General features: G+C 40.0%; 1 protein-coding gene across 4 annotated transcripts in view; it reads left to right on the forward strand.

Moving 5' to 3' along the window:
* The first annotated feature begins 366 nt into the window (after positions 1-366).
* kcnt1a (potassium sodium-activated channel subfamily T member 1a) overlaps positions 367-19,204 on the forward strand; it is a 42,096-nt gene continuing 23,258 nt past the window's right edge. The window contains exons 1-13 of one of the 4 annotated variants that reach the window (XM_049603406.1): positions 367-885; positions 3,701-3,868; positions 11,770-11,849; positions 12,115-12,268; positions 12,479-12,526; positions 13,481-13,529; positions 13,736-13,795; positions 14,129-14,203; positions 15,859-15,942; positions 16,417-16,511; positions 18,025-18,205; positions 18,303-18,467; positions 18,673-18,809. In XM_049603406.1, coding sequence (XP_049459363.1) covers positions 719-885; positions 3,701-3,868; positions 11,770-11,849; positions 12,115-12,268; positions 12,479-12,526; positions 13,481-13,529; positions 13,736-13,795; positions 14,129-14,203; positions 15,859-15,942; positions 16,417-16,511; positions 18,025-18,205; positions 18,303-18,467; positions 18,673-18,809 — 1,463 coding nt within the window. In that variant the 5' untranslated portion in view covers positions 367-718. Of the gene's footprint in view, positions 919-2,788; positions 2,956-3,700; positions 3,869-8,232; positions 8,426-11,769; positions 11,850-12,114; positions 12,269-12,478; positions 12,527-13,480; positions 13,530-13,735; positions 13,796-14,128; positions 14,204-15,858; positions 15,943-16,416; positions 16,512-18,024; positions 18,206-18,302; positions 18,468-18,672; positions 18,810-19,204 lie in introns of those variants that run through there. The other 3 variants (XM_049603407.1, XM_049603409.1, XM_049603408.1) reach the window with 3 other exon arrangements.

Below are 19,204 nucleotides of genomic sequence, written 5' to 3' on the forward strand. Positions count from 1 at the left end.
CTGGATAAATGAGGCTTCAAGTATGAGTTGTGTGATAATTTGTAAATGGATGTTTTGATATAGTTCTGCTGTTGTTTAATGTGGACCCCTATGACTTCAGTTCATCAAGAAATGTCTCTGTTTTTGGATTCTGCTTCACCAGCATGTAAGGAAAACTATTTTTTCTTCCTGAATTCAGTGTAACAAGGGGTGAGCAATTGATATACAAATGGTCATTTGGGGGCTGAAGCATTCCTTTAAACTTCATATTTTCAATCCAGAGAGCTGAAGGGACCCGGACCCTCCAACAGATGGTGCTGATCTCTCTCTTCTCATCAAGAGTTGGGTGATAATTCAACAGTTATGTCATTAGGTGTACCGCTACCTCAGGAAGGAAAGCTGTCATCACCGTTATGTCCACTGCTGCAGACCTGTCCTCTGCAGCTCTCACAGTATCTCCCCATCACACCCTGTTAGTCTGATTTTTTCTTTTCTTTTTGAGAAGTGCTTTCACCCACATCTTTCAGTTCATGTATTTCAATAGTTCACTGGCCAGTTGTCACTTTGCTCGCAGCCTCTTATCTGCGTAGGCTGACAAAAAAACACCCATCCATACCTCCAAGATGCACCTGAATAGGTGAGGGGGGGCAACCGACACACAGGGAGACATCACCCGAGCTTCCAAAAGAGCGCGTCTTTCTCTCCGGGTGTCCACTCCTTCTCGGCAGATCACCCTCCGATGCAATTAACCCAGAAAGACGACTTTGTCAAGGGGGACCCAACGCCGACCAACGCAGCTCTCCAATCCGACGGCAGCGCCGGATCTCCGGCCAAAATGTGCAGTGAATGTTACGTGAATCAGACATTTGTGCACGATGATGGGACCGTGAACGACCACAAGCCACGGTAAGAGAGACCAGCAGCAACACACAGGAACAAGTAAGGAGGCAAACTTTATGTAACATATAGTGATGGATAACTTAGTGCTTTTATTATCACTCCTCACATTTGTTGGTTAAAAACTGAAAAGTGCCAAATATTTTTGTATTTTATGGCATGTGTTTATTCAGTTAGTTGTGGTGTGGTGCGTAAAAATGCTGATTTTAGTTTGTGTTTTTCCAGAGCTCCATCCATACACTGTGTGCTCATGTACTCCTGTCACCACTGCTGTGTGTTCAGCTGTTCACTGGCTTGCTCCCTGTCTGTCATTCAGTGTTGCAGCCTGAATATTATCTCCTGCAAATATGGTTGCATGACTTAAACTAGTTGCAAACAGACATTGAATATTATTGTATTGTATTGGACTCTGCATCTTTGTGTCTTCCTTGGAACATTTGTGTTTCTTCTGGACAAAAAAAAAAACATGTTAAAATTGAAAGTCCCAAAGAAGACAAACAGATGGGTTGTTAAATGACACAGGAGCTCAAACCATAAAATCTCTCACTCAACATGTTTCTCTGTTCTGTTCACTCGGATGCCTGAGATGACCTGTAAGCTCCATAGTGTTATGAGTGTTTTATGAGACTGCTGCACTTTGCCTTTGGGCTTTGTTTGGTTTAGTTTGATGAATGGATTTTACCAAACCACATGGGAAATATATCCTTCATCTTTTATGCAGTAAGTTTGACAAGCCTAATGGATGATAGCAAACAGACAGACATGGTGAAGGAGAGATGGAAAAGACGGGGCTTTGCTACGCTCCCTCTATGTACATCGTGTAAGTTTATCTGCCTCTTTAGTGATCTGTTTAGGAGAGACTGAAAAACAGCACCTGTCGTCATCCAAGACGATTTCACACCAAAGCACTTACACTTTATTTGAATCATAAAATACATCTGCTACATCTCCATCTCCGACTGTGATGAGTAACCAAGGAGGTAATGTGCAAAAACTTCCAGCAACTGAAGCTTGAAATGTCTCAAAAATACCCATCCATGCAGCACACTCTGATATCAATAGAGTGGAAAATATTAAATTTATCCATTCACTCCACTCTTGGGTTTCTAATTCATCTCATTCCTTTGACTGACCAACATCAGTTCACCTTCACACACAAAGGTAACATCCCACTACACTGTCCTCCACCTGTGCATGTTACTGGGGCTCTCTGGCTGTGGTTGAATAAGAACTGGAGGAGATGACTCAACATCTGCAGTCATTAACGTAACTGTAGAAACTGTGTTCATCATCTGGCTAATCAGTTTCTGTTTCTTCACTTTTTATGATTTTGCATCAAAATTGATCTGAAAATACTATTTAAAGGGACAGTTCACCCCAAAATCAGAAATACATATTTGTCCTCTTACCTGTAGTGCTGTTTATCAGTCTAGATTGTTTTGGTGTGAGTTGCTGAGTGTTGGAAATAACAGCTGTAGAGATGTCTGCCTGTTCTCCAGTATTATGGAACTAGATGGCACTCAGCTTGTGGTGCTCAAAGCACCAAAAAATACGTTAGATAAACTCAACAGTCATGTCTCTTTCCAGATACCATGACCCAGTTACTCAGTATAATCTACAAACCTTGTTTTGAGCAGTTCCATGTAGGAACTATTTTCTTTCTACTGAACTACACCCACCAACCATATCACTGCGCAGGAAGAAGTGTACATCTAATCATAGACAAGATGTAAACATTAATGTTGTCCCTCTCGGCTGAGCTGTAAGGTCAGTGGTGCTAGGTGAGCTAGCAGAAGATGCATGCATCTTTCTCTGCAGTGATGCAGTTAGTTCCTGCATGAAACTGCTCACAACAAGGTCTGTGGATTATCTTGAGTAACCGGGTCATGATTTTCTGGAAAGGGACGTTGCTTTGAGTTTTTCAAATGTATTTATTTATCTTTTGGCGCTTTCTGCACCACAAGCCGAATGCCATCGGGTTCCATTATATTCAAGAGAACGCAGACATCTCTACGGCCCCTATCTCCAACACTCGACAACTCATACCAAAACAATCTATATTGATGAACAGGACTACAGGTAAGAGGAAAAATATGAATTTTTTTTTTTTTTTTTGGATGAACTGTCCCTTTAAATAGAGTGTCTCTTTCCATATCAGAGAAATACTGTATACATACAGAATTAGTCTAAACAAACAAAATGCATGTTTCTGTTAATAAAAGTCGTAGACTGTACGTAATTGTAAGACTCTGTTCACTCTACTTTCATCTAACTGTACCTGAGCATATCTTACCTTTACTAGAATTCATGTAATCATCTGTGCAAATGTATGCTTACAGCAGTACAGCGTAGCTGCATCTTATACCTGCGTCTGCAGGGTAGTAAAGCAGATAGCAGTTGCATGTTACTTTAGATGAACATATGACGGATCCTTCTGCTTTTTATTGTCTGTGTGACTTCAGGATGCTGTTTGAGCAGCTCATATTACAAAACAAGCTGCAAACAGATGGGTAAAGCCTAAAGCCTCAGGCTAATTATATGGGTAGTCACCAGAGCTCAGTGTGAAGGCTTTTATCAGTTTGTGACAGTATCTCTTTTCTTTCCTATTTTCTCTAACCCTTACTTTTCTGCATTCCCGAATCAGTCCACCACCTGATCTTTTCCATCCCATCCTTCCTCTCCGTGATTCCTCTCCTTCTCCCTGTGCTCCCTTTTCCTTTTCAGCATTGCCTGTCCCTCCAGCTCCTGTCGCTTTGGCACTTCTTCTCCTTTTCTCCCTTCATTTCCCTTCTGCTTCTTTACTTTTCTCCTCTCCCTCCTCCAGCTCCTCTCCAGCACCACTCAAGACTAACAGCAACAGCAGCGGGGTTATCTTAGACATCTCCACTCTTAAGATGGAGCAGCTGGAGAGTGAGGAGGTGCCTCCGCTGCCGCCCCGCTTCCGCTTCAGAGACCTGCTGCTCGGGGACCAGGGCTTCCAGAATGATGACAGGTAGGCAGCGGCGCAGATGGGAAGAAAAATGGTAACTCTCAGAAAGCAGGTTGAGAAGTGTTGTTTGACAGAATCAGAGGCAAAACCTCTGATTAATTCATTTCTTTTTTTTTTTGGTGATGGTGAAAAGTGGAAAAAGTGACTATTTCAGCTACTTAGTTATTACTTTTTGTTAAATGTTACTTAATGGCTGAAATATGATGGAGTGCAAAAAACAGCAGTCCATTGAATGACCATTTGAGGCAGGCTCCAGAAGCAAGTTAATCCCTATCAGTGCCTGGATATAAAGATGAAAAACACGTCTCCACTTCCTCCCACTGTATGAAGATGAAGCCAAAATATCCCCAATATGGCTGCTGCCATTTTGCATTGGTGACGTCATTTGGAGCCAGTAGCTGTGATCTTGAGTTCCCGCCCACACAACTGTCCAACCAATCACGCGCAGTGCCAGCACACCGATGGGCACACATAACTGTCAATAATTAAAACCCTTTTTATAGCATCAAATAACTAATTAATTAATTAGTCATCAGAAAAACAAACGGTTGAGAATACCTCACTGTGATAAGAGTATACCTGAAATGATGGACACCATCTTTTTTTAATGTATGCTTTGATTTTTTTTTAGTTTGGCCCATGTCCCATTCTCTAACATGGTGGAGGCAAAGTCTATGACCTATACTGCAGCCAGCCACCAGGGGGTGATTGAGATGTTTTGGCTTCACTTTTGGGGAGCTGTTATATCGTCCATCTCTATATACAGTCTGATCCCCATAGAATCCCATGTTAAAGGTCTAGTGTGTGGGATTTGGTGGCATCTAGTGGTGAGGTTGCAGATTGCAACCAACTGAAACTTCTCCCATATGTCAAGCGTGTATGAGAATATGGTAGTCTGTGCGAAAACGCAAATGACCCTATCTGGAGCTAATATTTGTTTTGTCCATTCTTGGCTACTGTAGAATTTTATAGCGCTCCTCCATTAAAATATGGTCAATTTTGGCTCCAAAAACCAAGATGCTGATAGCTAAAATGCCAAACTCAAGACTGCAAAATGGAAGTCCACAAACCAATGGGTGACGTCACGGTGGTTGCGTCCATTATTCTTTATACAACCTATGGTTTTCATGCACTCTCAACATGTGGTGTTCAGGTGTTAAAGCTTGCCCAGTCAGTGGATGTTATTTTTATTGAAATTTTAATTTAACTTCAAAATAGGAGAGCTACTTACAACCTTTCCACGTACCCTCAAGCAATTGCAGAACTACCCCCTGGGGTGCAGGTACCCCAAGTTGGTGATCACTGGTCAGTTGACAGTTAAAGAATTGGCAGCTACTTTAATAATCACTTCTTTGTTTAAGTAATTTCTAAAACAAAAAAAGCAGATAGACTACACTTCTAAACTGGTTTTCTTGACCTTTTATGATAGTGAATGGAATAATTTGGGAAGTTTGGACTGTTGGTTGATCGAAACAAGACATTTAAAGACATCACCTCAGTATGTAGGGAATTGTGATGATGATTGATGATTAATCAAGGCAAATAATTAATTTTTTACTAATAATAATGGTTGTTGGTTGCAGTTCTAAACCACATGATGAAAAAGGATTTGTAACTTTAAAATGACTGAATTGCAAATACGGCTGCGAAAAAGCAACATGTTAGGCTGTAAGCTGATTAGTCTTGAAGTATTTGTCAAACAAATCTCTCTATCGTCAATTTGTCCATCATATTCATCGCTCTTCACTTCAAGTAGCAGCTGCTGTTCCTCTTCTGTGTTACTTTTTGTCCTCATTACTTCTGGCATATTAAAAAAAAAACCAACCTTTTTTGACAGGTGGCAGAGACTATTTGACGTCATCACCGTTCTGTTAGTCATCTTGTGTTTCTCTAACCTATCAGAAGTTCTGACTGCCGACCTCCTTTCCTTTTTTTTTTACAGCTGACAAATACTTGAATTAGCATTCAACCCCACTTGACCCACCTTTGTGGCTGTGTTTGGACTCGTTACATCAGAGTCATTGTGCACGGAGTGTTTACCTTGTCTACCCCCTGCAGTCTTAGCATACACAACAACATACACAAGTGCAGTTTGGAGTGCTCTCTCACCCTGTAATATGGCATAAGTGGTGTTTGTGGTTTTGGTTGTGTCAGGTTTGACAAAGGAAGTGAAGCCAGAAACAGGGAAGAGTATGGGGTGCTGTCCGTGGTGCTGAAAAGGAAGACACTTCTGTGGTTTTTGAGATGGGAAGTAGGCTAGGTGTGTGCATGTGTTTGAGACATTCCCCCAAGAATTTATTTGAAACTTGAAGAGAAAAAAAGTTTGCCTGGAAACATGTTTTTGCGACCTAATTCACAATAAGAATTCAAAATGAGTTCTCACCACCAGTAGCTCTGTTATCTACCTGTCCTCATCCATACTCTCGCCTCTTTTACCCTCAGCTCTGTACTTTGCTGCGGCATCTGAGCTCGACGACAAGATCAGTAGCAGTCTTCTGTTTTTCTGAGTACCACCTCATTTGTTTTTGTCCTGAGACTCAAAACTGTGCTACGGCAAATATTTAGATCACTTCTTGTCTCTTTGTGTAAAACAAAGAAAGTCAAAAAATAGCTTCAAAAGGAAAAACATCTTCCTCTACTCTGTTATTACAGTGTTTTTAAAGAGTGCTGGATTTGTTTAACAATCTCAAGCAGTTAGTTATATGTTCATATTTGCGTTTCCTTAAGATATTTACCCAGCATGTAAGCTCAGGATCTGCCAGATGGACCTCAGGAGAGTGATGATCAAATGTAATTTTAGATGTGATTACAGCAGCAGCAAACCTTTGAGCCTGCAGTGCTGTTTGTAATATTTGACACGTCTATTTGATGAGGAAAAACAAGAAGCTCTGCCAAAGCTTTCAGTCAAGGGTGATCTTTCCCCAGCTGTCCTTGCAACAACCACTGTTTTCTCCTCGATACATTTTCAGATCCTATTTAGACAGTTATCATTTTTCCGCTCGTACCCCGCAAATGAACCCATCTCCTGTCCCGGGTGTTGCTGGAGGTGACCGATTTTCAGTGGTCAGCCTGCGGGCTTGTGTATCCGTGAACTCCCAAATGTCACTGGACACATCTTTCCAGGGGATCATCCATCGCTCAGAGGTTCCTTTCTAAAAAGCAGGCATGCATGAGAAGAAAGACACAAAAGCATGTGCACAATATTGTCAAGCTAACAGCCTTGTTTGAAGTGCTGTAGTCTTTCTCTCAGGCCCACTCCTTCATTTGTACATTCTCCTTTCATCTGTGCTTCTGCCTTCTGTCGCCTTCTGTCCAATTTACTTTGTTTATCACATTTCTTCCCATTTTAAATGTCCTCATTATTCACACCTAAGTGAGGTATTTCCGAGCTAAACTTAGCGATATATTAATGCATAAATGTAAATGTCACATATTTCACAGACAGGAGTTATGGCATGAGGGTCTCGACATGCAACTTGGAAAGCTGCACTGAGTGGCGCCACCAGCGTGGGCGAAAGGGTGGGGGGGTTCAAGTGGAGTGGCCTCTTCCGGTATTTTCAAAAAGCACTGACTCACGGTGGAGGTCATCTATAAATTATTACTTCAGACTCTTCAAATTAAGAGAAGACAGAAAAGGTGGGAGGGATGGAAGGGATGCAGAGGAGAGAGGGAGACAGAGAGAGAACATTGTTCTTCATTTTCTTTTTGTCTGAATTTCTGCTCCAATCCAAATAAACATCTATCTTTCTGTTGCTGCATGTCACTTATGATGCCAAAAAACCTCCTCATCAGTTGAGCATAGAGAGGGCTCTCCGCCTCCTGTTGCTTTCACTTGACAGATGAGCAAAACAGAAAAACAGAAAGACAGACAGTGCATGGCTTTGGGCTTTTTAAGTCATGAAGGCTTCAGATGACAAATCTGAAACTTTTCTATGTCGCTGTAAAACTGACATGCTGCAGCTGATGATGCCTGGTGCCATCTGTAAGAAGGAAAAAGAAAGGAAACAAATCAGTGTTTATCTGCAGCACATCAGAACATTCCTCCAGTATGTCACAGTGAATGTTTACAGCTTCATCAGGAGCTGCAGTGCTGCTGGGGAGGACCATGCTGCAACACATCATTTTAGGGTTATTCCTGTCATGGAAACGTTGCTGTGGCAACAGGCCCGCGCGCGAGAGAGAGAGAAAGGAGAGAGAGAGATTGTATACACTTCTAAAAATATTCCAATAAGCACTTCAGTCCTCAAAATAAATCAATAATCAAACAAAGCTTTGTCTTTGAATTCTTATTTTTTAAGCTCCCTGTTATCTGCGTGTTTGGATTTTTTTCCCTCTCTAAAAATAATTCATCCTCCGACAAACACAGTTAGTGCTGAGTTGTTTCAGAGCTGCGGGGAGGCGCGTTGGTCAAGGAGCTTACAGTGTAGGAATTAAGACTGACTGCACGACGCAGCCACAGGTGTCCTGCACGATGGATCCGAGGATCGTCATCCCCACCTGGGTCAATCCGTCCGTGGGCAGCTGGAGATCGGACCCTTTTGGTAGTGATGCGGGGCAGAGGTAGGGCCACATGGAGCCTCAGAGGTGTGCATGGTGTCCTGGTGTCAGTGGAGTCGTGCTGAATGCGGTGAGGGTGTGAGAAGTTTGTGTTGTTGCCAGTTCTTATTTTACAACTAAGAGAAATTGCAATCGTGCGATGCATTTGAAGATGGACGAAACAAACAACGTGCGCTCGCTCTGCCAATTTGATATGCGCGCCCAAAAACTGCTGAGATCCACAGAAATGCCTGCGTGTTTACTCATCCGTCCTTACCTGACAGAAAGTCATATTCAATCATGGTCACAACTGCTGTAATATAAAGTAACGATTGTTATAATCGGGTCATTAATGTTCTAATCTTTTGGTTATTTAAGTGTCAGAATATTGAAAAATGCTCATCACGATTTCCACGTAGGCTTATTGAACATATTTGTTTTGTGCACCAACATTTCAAAGCCTAAAGATCTGTAATGTATTATCATATAACACTCAGAAAGGCAGGAAATATTCACACCTGAGAAGACAACAAATGATTCTTTGGATTTTTTTTTTGCAGAAGAAATGACTTATTTTTTTTTTTGATAGTTGTGACATCTGTTCAATTAATCGACTAGCCTAATTGTTTCAACTCTAGCGTTTGAGATTTGGGCTGCAATTAACAAATTTTTTCATTGTCAGTTTGTCTGCATTTATTTAGTTAATTGATTAATAGTTTAGTCTATAAAATGTCTGATAGATGTTTATCACAGTTACTTAAATCCTAATGTGTCTCTTCCTATTGCTTATTTGACCAACCAGTAATCCATAACCTACAGGTGTAGAATTCAGGGGGGACCCAGGGGACATGTCCACCACAATAAAAACATAAAAATAGGAAAGGACTTTTATTTTGACACAATTAAAGACATTTACACCATACACTTTAATTCACCAGAGTGCAGGAAATTAAGTGTTTGATGCTTGAAGTTTTCTGGCGGAGGACCACCAAACCCCCTGTTTCATACGTGTCCTCAGTTAAGGCATAGAAAAACTGAAATTATTCCTATTTTAGAAGCTGCGCCCAGTGACTTTTCAGCATTTTTGCTTTAGAAATTTCATTACAAAGTGCTTTTGTGTCCATCATCAAATCAATTAAAACCATTTCAGCTCCAATGTAAGCATTTGATATTAGGGCTGCAACTAACAATTATTAGGCTAATTGCTTGTTTTGTCCGACCAGCAGTCCAAAGACAAATATTATCACCCTCGTGTTCGGCAAAGAAAAGCAGCAAATCCTCACAACTGAGAAGCTGAATTGAGGTAAAGAAGGACATTTATTTTAAATCAATTAACTTTCGGTTGCTCTACTTATTGATCTAATTGCTTCAGCTAAATTTGATAAAATGGAAAAACATATTTTCACTATCATAGTTAGACTCTGGTTTTTATTGAACTTTTCATATTCAGAGCAACAGGTCTCTCTGGTGTTGATGAACACCTTGAGGTGAGCTGATCTGATAAATGCAGGCCCGTTCCAGGGCTGCAAGATGATGGCACTTGCACAACTTTTGCAGAATTAGTCATTTTAAAAGAGCTAATCACTCCCAGAGCGCCTTATTGCCTGAAACTCTGATGTGACATTGCTGTATGACTAATGCCAGACCTCTTCTGTTAGTAATTGTGTGCTCAACAGGAGCTGATTGGGGGTCATTAATTGTACCATTATGTGCCTGTGTATGTGTGTGTGTGGGGGGTCAGACACAGACACAGACAGAGAGCAGTCTGTAGGGCCCTCGTATGTGACAGTCAGCTCCCAGTTGAAGTGCCGTTACCTCCAGAGCCCATCTCTGCCCTGCTGCTGGCCAGATGTGACAGCTGTTCTCAGATCTCATCACAGAGGACTTCTCTTTCTGTGTTATCAGTTTCATCTCTGCAGGGTTTTCTCCACTCTTTGGTGTAGTTTAGTCGTCGTGCAGACCTGAAATAGCTGTAGCGGGGTACACCGGAGGATGTCCAACAACCCACACTGCCTTTTTCTTCCTACTGTGAACCTTTCAGCCTCAAACTGAAACTTGGGATTACTGCGGTAGCAGGATCACAGCCTCGCAAGCTTTCAACCTTCCTCAAATTCTTATAATCTCTTATGCTTGCACTATGGCTTTTCATGTTCATCTGTCTGCACTCTCCTCTGCAGGCAGTACTGTGAAGATTATAATGGTGTAAAGATTTTCAGTGTGTTGCCAAGATACCTACTGAGTTAGGCTTATTCTCTCTGACTGGATCTCCTTCTGTGCTTTGCTCTGTTTTACAGATTAACATCCAACATGCTCTATTGTTTTGCAGTGGCACATTGCAAAAAGAAATTTTTCTTCACAAGAATGGCTCACGTAAAACCTGCCAAAAAGAATTTGAATGAAAACCTCATTTTACTTTTTTTTTATTTTATCCCAACAGGGACGTTTGTGTCCATCTGTTTCACAGTTTATTCTAAAGTTGTATGAAAGCAAAAAGGCTAAATTCTATTTTGCAATGTTTTTTTTGTCTGTAACTTCTCACAATTGCACAAATAGTGATGGAGCATTGACAGGCTGTGATGTCATAGTTGGCCCTTTCATGCGGAGGATAATGTTGAAAATTAAAATTCAAGGGAAACAGAAATTCAAAGAGAAAAGGGCAAAGAAAGTATTATAATATTTTAGTACTCCAACAATTTTTCAATGTTAAAAGAGAAAGGGACAGACACAAAAGGAATTAGACTGGAAACTGAAAAGTAGTTTGAAAGTTTGAAAGAAGAAATTATTAAAATATAAAATGATCACGTTGTTTTTGTCATTTTCATCCCTTCCTTTTTGCATTTGCCCTTTTTCGTTTTCCATTTATTACTTTTAGTTTATCTCTTCAGGCTGTATGTAAACATGGAGGTGTGGTCTGAAGTTGAACAGTTGTTATTTCACAATATCAACTTGTCATTTCAATATTAATGTTACTTTTTTCTGTTTTAATAATTAATTAATTATGGCCTGATTATTATTATTACTCTCATAATAATACATGTATACCCATTTCCTCATCTGATTTCCCATGTTTCCTTTTAATTATTATTTCTGGTGAAATTATCCTCCATGTACTGTAACAGCTGCTCTTTGGCTCCTTTGGTTAAACTGCATGACCTGGAGTAACCCACTCTAGCAATTGGGAAACAAAATTAGAGACAGATAATTACCAAACTCGCCTTGGGCAGATAATTAGAAAAACAACATGATGAATATTCATGCTGTGCAAAATGTCATACTTTAAAAACTGTTTGGAAAAACATCTGCGTAGCTCTTTCTGCTTGTGCTGCTGATCTTCATGTGACAGTCCCTCTCCTTCTGTTCTCCGTTAGGGTGCAGGTGGAGTTTTACGTAAATGAAAACACCTTCAAGGAGCGTCTGAAGTTGTTCTTCATCAAAAACCAAAGATCAAGTAAGTAACTGGCTGTTGCATAATTAAAAGGGTGCATTAAAACACCACACAATGAAAGCAATACCGACAAATGTGTGACTAATGAGACCGCGATGCATATAGAAAAACGAGTTTCTTTCATAGCAACCCCAACAGATTTAAAGAAAATTACCACTGTGCCACTGGAAATACAGCAATGTTGCTTATGAGTCACAGTAAATACCTTATTTCTGCACTGTTTGGAGCCAGTATTTGCTTGGAAAATGGGTCCCTTTCTCCCCTTTAGGCCTTCGGATTCGTGTGTTTAACTTCTCCCTGAAGCTGCTCACCTGTCTGCTGTACATCATCCGAGTTGTGACAGACAACCCGGGTCAGGGCGCCAGCGCCAGCGCCAGTCACAGCGTAGGACAGCAAAACGCTCCCAGCGGCAACAACAAATGGTTTGTCCATTGTCTACAGAAGCATTGACGTACAGTAGAAATAATAGATTATCAAAAGAGATAAAACATTGAAACAATGGCAATAAAATGCCAACAAAGAGCAAAAATTCAGTTTTTAGCTTTAGACTGGCGAAGTAAAAATAGTAAAAATAACTTCACTGCCCACATTCATTAACTTTTCATTCTTTTTTGTTCATCATTATTCTGCAGTGTCGACTGCCTGTCAAGCGGCTCATTTCAGGACAGAGAAATTAACTGGTGAGCAGCAGAAGGTGTGATTTCTGTTAATGGGGTCAGCTTAGTAGAAATGTATCATGTGGCTTCATATAAGAGCAACAGTCTGTGTGTGTGCTTTCAATGTTGGACATGTTAATTGGACAGACTGTCATATCCTACTTGTTTTTCCTCTTACCTGTAGTGCTATTTATCAGTCAAGATTATTTTGGCGTGATTGCTTAGTACTGGAGATACCAGCCGTAGAGATGTCTGCTTTCTCTCGAACATAATGGAACTAGATGACACTCGGCCTCTGGTGCTCAAAGCACCAAAGAAATTCATTTAGAAAACTCAGAAGCAATGTTACTGTCCAGAAATCATGACCTGGTTACTCAAAACAATCCGCAGACCTTGTTGTGATCAGTTTCACGTAAGCACTATTTTTTTTTTACCTAATTACACTTATTAACAATATCACTGTGCAGAAGGAAGCATGGATCTACTCATGGATGAGAGGCTTGTGCACGGGATGACGCGAGATGTAAACATAAATGATGTCCTCCTCGTTAGAGCTGTAATGTTAGCTAGCTCAGTGGGGCTAGGTGAGCTAGCAGTAGATGCACGCTTCCCTCTGTGCAGTGATACAGTTGGTGGGTGTAGTTTGGTAGAAAGAAAACAGTTCCTACATGAATCTGCTCACAACAAGATCTGTGGATTATCTTGAGTAACCAGGTCATGATTTCTGGAAAGAGACATTGCTGTTGAGTTTTTTAAGCGTATTTGACTGATAAACAGCACTACAGATAAGAGGAAAAATATGTATTTTTGATTTTGTTGAGAACTATCCCTTTAAAACCCATCTAAAAATATAATACCTGACAGCATGTACAAGTCTTACTTTGACTATATTTCGCTCTCACTGATGGTATTTAAACAGATAATAATGCTTTGAGGACTGTTAATAAAAGAGTTGCCATTGCATGCTCTGTCTGACAGGGAGCTGATCTTCTGGGTGGATAGAAAAGTTCCTGTCTGGGCCATTCAAGTGAGTCACAATAGAACATGTACAGAGAAAAATTATGTTTAAGTTAAACAAGCAAATCTTTGTATATGAACACGGATGCCTAATCTAAACCACAGATGCTTGATCATCTAAATGAATATGAAATGCAGCATTACTTCTGAAATGGTCATTATGCTGTAAATAATTTATGATCTTGTGTTCATTATTTCCTCTTTTGGTTTGTTCAGGTGATTGTGGCCATCATTAGTTTCCTGGAGACTATGTTACTGATGTATCTGAGCTACAAGGTAACACAGACACACACACACAGACACACACACACACGCACACATACAATAAATATACAGACACGTCAAGCACATCAGTAATACAGTCTGTGCAATTAGTCACTTACAGTCTGTGAGATTGACAATCCATAAGTGGTGTAATTAGCCCAAGTCATTTGTCACGGCTACATTAAGGATAGACGGTAATTACAGGATCTGGTTGAGGTGAAGGATTAAGTGGTCGTGGAAAGTGACAGACTAAAATTAAGATCCGCATCTCTGCAGTGACTCACTGTCTGTTGTGTGCTTACAGGTAAAACTGTACAAAATAAAATAAGTTTGCGTGTTTTTCAGGGGAACATTTGGGAGCAGATATTCCAGGTGTCCTTTCTTCTGGAGATGATCAACACAGTTCCCTTCATCATTACGGTAAAGCTTTTACCCGAAGTACTCATTATCTTTCCTATCTCCCACCTCTAAACCACATGCTTTTAACTTTAAGTCTATTTTGTCCTTTAATGCATAGTATTTTACAATGTTAGCCTTCAGAATAGAGGAAATAAGAATTATTGTGAGTCAGATTCAGATATACACTGAAAAATGAAGTATGAACATTTAGATAGCTAAAAACTAGAAACTGTAACTCTGCATCTCAGCTGTTACGTGTGTTAAGTTTTATAATGCTAATAGACTCATTTCCCATTAGTGTGGAGTTTTTAGCCATGTTAAGTGCTAATTAACTTAAAAGAACAACATGCTAACACGCTAAAGTAAGGTGGTAGACATGGTGAATTTTACCTGCTAATCATCAGCATGTAGCATCGCCACTGTCAGCATGTTACGTTAGCATGCTGGCATTAGCATTTAGCTTGAAGTAGCACAAAGAGTTGCTAGCTTAGCTGTACTGACTGGTTTTTATGTTCGTACTGTACAGTGTTAGCCTTTGAGAATTACAGCTAACAAAGCAGGCCTACTGCAGACTACACAACATTTTGGGTGTTAAAATGTTAAATATTAGGAACAGGTTGTCAATGACAGGTGACGCATTTAAAGGTCCAGTGTGTAGGATTTAGGGGGATATATTGGCAGAAATGGAATATTATATAATATTTATGTTTTGTTTAGTGTATAATCACCTGAAAATAAAAATCATTGTCTTTTTGTTATCTTAGAGTGAGCTGTGTATATCTACATAGGGAGTGGTTCTTGTCCATGGTGGCTGCCATGTTTCTACAGTAGCCCAGAATGGACAAACCAATCACCGGCTCGAGATAGGGCCATTCACATTTTTGTGTAGGCCACCATAGTTAGCAGCCCCTCAGCAACCAGAGTGTCGGAAAAACATTGATTTTGTTTGCGAAGCTGCTTTATTAAGTGTTTTTACCATTTTAATCATCAGGTCTGTTTGTTTTAGAGCGAAAGAGACGTCTGTGGATAATTCAGCTCCCGGTAAAAACCCCTTCAATGTCGGGATCTTAAGTTACCAGAGGAAAAAAATTGTGCTTGTGGCCCATCTCCAACAATAAGAAACACTGATTTGTAATGTGAAACAACGTTATTCACTGTTTTTACTGTTTTAAATCACCGGTTCCATTTGTTTTGCATGATTTGGCTCCCGGTAAAAACCTCCAGAACGTCTAGATCACAGATAAGGTGAGCACACATTAAGTTAATCGAGGAAAATGTTGCGCAAGCATTAGCAGGTTCAAGGAGCTGCCCGTCTCTGCTGATCAGTGTAGGAGAAACGCTAATCTGTAACCTGAAACTACTTTATTCAGAATTTTAACAAGTTTTAATCCATTTGTTTTGGAGAGGAGGAGACATTTGCAGATAATTCAGCTCCTGGTAAAAACCTCTTGATCAATGAACACTGAAAGAATTCTAGCCGGGGGAAGTTTCAGCTGGTTGCGATCTGCAATCCTCACTGCTAGATGCCTCTCAGTCCCCCTTACTGTTACTCACTGAACCTTTCAGCCACAATGCCAAACTGATGACCAGTTTTTTATGTGTGATTGACACGCTTGAAGAAACGCTAAAATGAAACTGTTTTATCTATCAGTGAAAGTTGAAATGTCTCACTTCAGATCTTCTGGCCATCTATAAGAAACATCTTCATTCCCGTGTTTCTCAACTGCTGGCTGGCCAAGTGTGCTTTGGAGAACATGATTGTGAGTGAAAAGCATTAACGTAATTGTTTCTGTTAATGACTCGTTTATAATCAACATTTTAATGGCTTTGTTAAGTCATTAAGTCATTAAAATGTTAGTTCACTTTGTTTCTTCATGCTCACAGTCGTACTGCGGCTGCTGTTGACAACAACGAATCCCTCTCCTCATTTGGTTCTGCTCTGATTGTGCGCACCCTGCAGGTTTTTTCCCGCTTGGGATGGGGTTTTTTTGCATTCTCTAGATTTTATAATGTTGTCCTGCATTTCATGCTGCTCAGCTGTATTGCTGAAGCAGGAAGCATCCAAGAGCAGAACCATAATGTCATCTCTATTTGCAATAAATTTCAAAACTAATTGTGTGAGTGATTCCAGACAGAACCAGCATCAGTGAGATGCCAGTGGATGTCTGTCTTTTATATAAGCAGGGTTGAGTTTCTAGCTTCAAATGTTAAAGTATGCTGTTGTTATTGTGTAGAATGATGTCCACAGAGCAATCCAGAGGACCAACTCAGCCATGTTCAACCAGGTCCTCATTCTCATCTGCACCCTGCTCTGCCTGGTCTTCACTGGGTGAGACTTCAATACAATTTATTTATTCATTTCATCTCTGTGGTGGTGGTCCTCTTGTATATAAATGTTATATCTGTATTAACACCTTTAACAAGAAATGTTTATTAAGAAATATTTTAAGCCTTTGTATTATGTTGCATAACACTGGGGATAATTTTACGATGGTGTACATATATGTGATAGTGTATAACTTGCCATCAGATAGTGACTAGCTAGTCGCAGCATCATGAAAGTAGGGGTGGTGGAAAAAATTGATACAGCATAGTACCGCAATATTTTGCATGGCAAAATTGTGTCAATACACAGACACCAACATTTTGTTTTATATCATAAATTATTAATATTGCAAATCCAAATGTAACTTTTGGTAGCCTACTAGAACAACATACTGTTGCTGTTTCAGTCCACTATACATTTTGTTGCAATTAAAATGACTGAAGTGAGATGACCAGACTGAAAACTTTATAAAAAACAGATAAAACAGATTATTCCTTTGAGGACATAATGCACGATAGGAAAGGTAACAAATCACAATATATAATAATATAGTTTATTGAAATTTTCAGTATATCACAATTTTTTACAAATTGCGATATTATCATATCGTAGAGTATTGCATCGTACCGTACCGTACTGTACCGTACCATACCGTATCGTATCGTATCATATCGTATCGTATCGTATCAGAGCCTTGGCTGATTCGTGTCCCTACATGAAAGCAACAAGAAAAATTGGTAATGAAATAAGGAAATGTTGGTGACACTTCAATTTTCAGGTCCATAAATTCCTAATAATTCCAATGAAGTTTCTTTGAAAGAAAGAATTGCCTAATTTGGTGCTAATTAAATAGAAAACAGAGACAGTGCACTTCCAATTTTAAAGGCTAAGCCAGCGTATGCTTGAGATTTACGTTTAGTTCACTGGAGGTTAGCTGGACATGAAAAAATGCTAAACAGTTTCCTCAGGCAAATTTATTTTTTTATTTTATTTTATTTTATTTATTTTGGTTTAAAAGGAAGGGCTCTTTAAAGGAAATTCCTCTAAAAAAATCAATGATAAACCCAACACAACAAAATGAACGTACTCATATGACAATCTCAGAAAATTGTCTTTAATTTCCCTGCATAAATTACATAGTTCTTTTTAGGAAACTTTTGAGAATTTATCAGTAGAATAAAAGGAAATTTAGAGGAATTTAAAGGGAATAAGTGCAATCCAAAAACAGGAAAATTAGAGCTGAGAATAAAATAAACTAGCAAAAGATACAAATAACAAAAAGGAACCAAGATTTAATTTACTTTTTCAAGTAATCATTTCATTTTTTACCAACTGACTGGAAGTTAAGTATAAATTGTTTAATTTAATTATAAACAATTAAATTATTGAAATATTCCATTTTACTTTTGACTCATGAGATAGCCTGTTACTGCTTTATGTGAGTGGTTCATGATTGTCATAAATGCTGGCAGTGTGTTTGTTTGCATACATGGTTTATCTCATCTGCACTACACAGCACATGTGGAATCCAGCACCTAGAACGAGCAGGCAAAAACCTCTCCCTCTTCAATTCCTTCTACTTCTGCATCGTCACGTTCTCCACCGTGGGCTTTGGAGACGTCACTCCCCGCATATGGCCCTCACAGCTACTGGTGGTCATCATGATCTGTGTGGCTCTGGTTGTGCTGCCTCTGCAGGTAGGAAGCTGCTGAAATAATCTCTGCTAACTTTCGAATGTTGTGAGTTGTAGTTGGAATCAGTGTGTGTGTGTGTGTGTGTGTGTGTGTGTGTCAGTTTGAGGAGCTGATGTACCTGTGGATGGAGAGACAGAAGTCTGGAGGGAATTACAGTCGACACAGAGCACAGACAGAGAAACATGTAGTGCTGTGCGTCAGCTCACTAAAGATAGATCTGCTCATGGATTTTCTCAATGAATTCTACGCCCATCCCAGACTGCAGGTACAACACAACACAAAGTAATGCATTTTTATTCGACAGTACTCAAACAATTTGTGATAATGGTCTGCATGGTGTGTTTCTAAGGATGTTTACAAGGAAAATACTTGTGATTCAAATAAGACAGTAACTGCTACATTAACATCATCTACATGGTTCCTCATGCATTCCACAGTAGATGCTAAAGTGGTTGTTGTGTAATCCCAAGGACTATTACGTGGTGATCCTGTGCCCGACTGAAATGGACCTTCAGGTGCGAAGAGTGCTGCAGATCCCTCTGTGGTCTCAGAGGGTCATCTATTTGCAAGGATCTGTTCTCAAAGACCAGGATCTGCTTAGAGCCAAGTAAGTGATACACCAGCAGGTCAAAGGTTACACTTGACCAGCTTCAGTCAGGAACACTCTAGTTTTAGATGTAAACATTTATTGAAACAAATGGAAACACAGTTATGCTTGGGGCTGATGGCTCCCCAGATTAGACAAGAAGCATGCTAACAGGGAGTGCAATGCGAAAACCCCCTTGGGTATACAGGAGAGGGCCCAGTGTAAGACATTAAATACCATTTTGACCTTTGAACCATGTTAGGACTCTAAATTAAAAAGGCAAAGGCTTGGGTGGTGGAGACAAAGCTTTGCCAGCAGCAGCAGTGGTGAGGGTGCCAGCACTGGTGTAGCAGGGATCAGTGAGTAGGTGGTCATAATTAAATGTTGTGAGGATGGCCTGTGACTGGTGTGTGACT

This window comes from Epinephelus fuscoguttatus, linkage group LG18, assembly GCF_011397635.1.
Source record: "Epinephelus fuscoguttatus linkage group LG18, E.fuscoguttatus.final_Chr_v1".
In the NCBI taxonomy this organism is placed as follows: Eukaryota; Metazoa; Chordata; class Actinopteri; order Perciformes; family Serranidae; genus Epinephelus; species Epinephelus fuscoguttatus.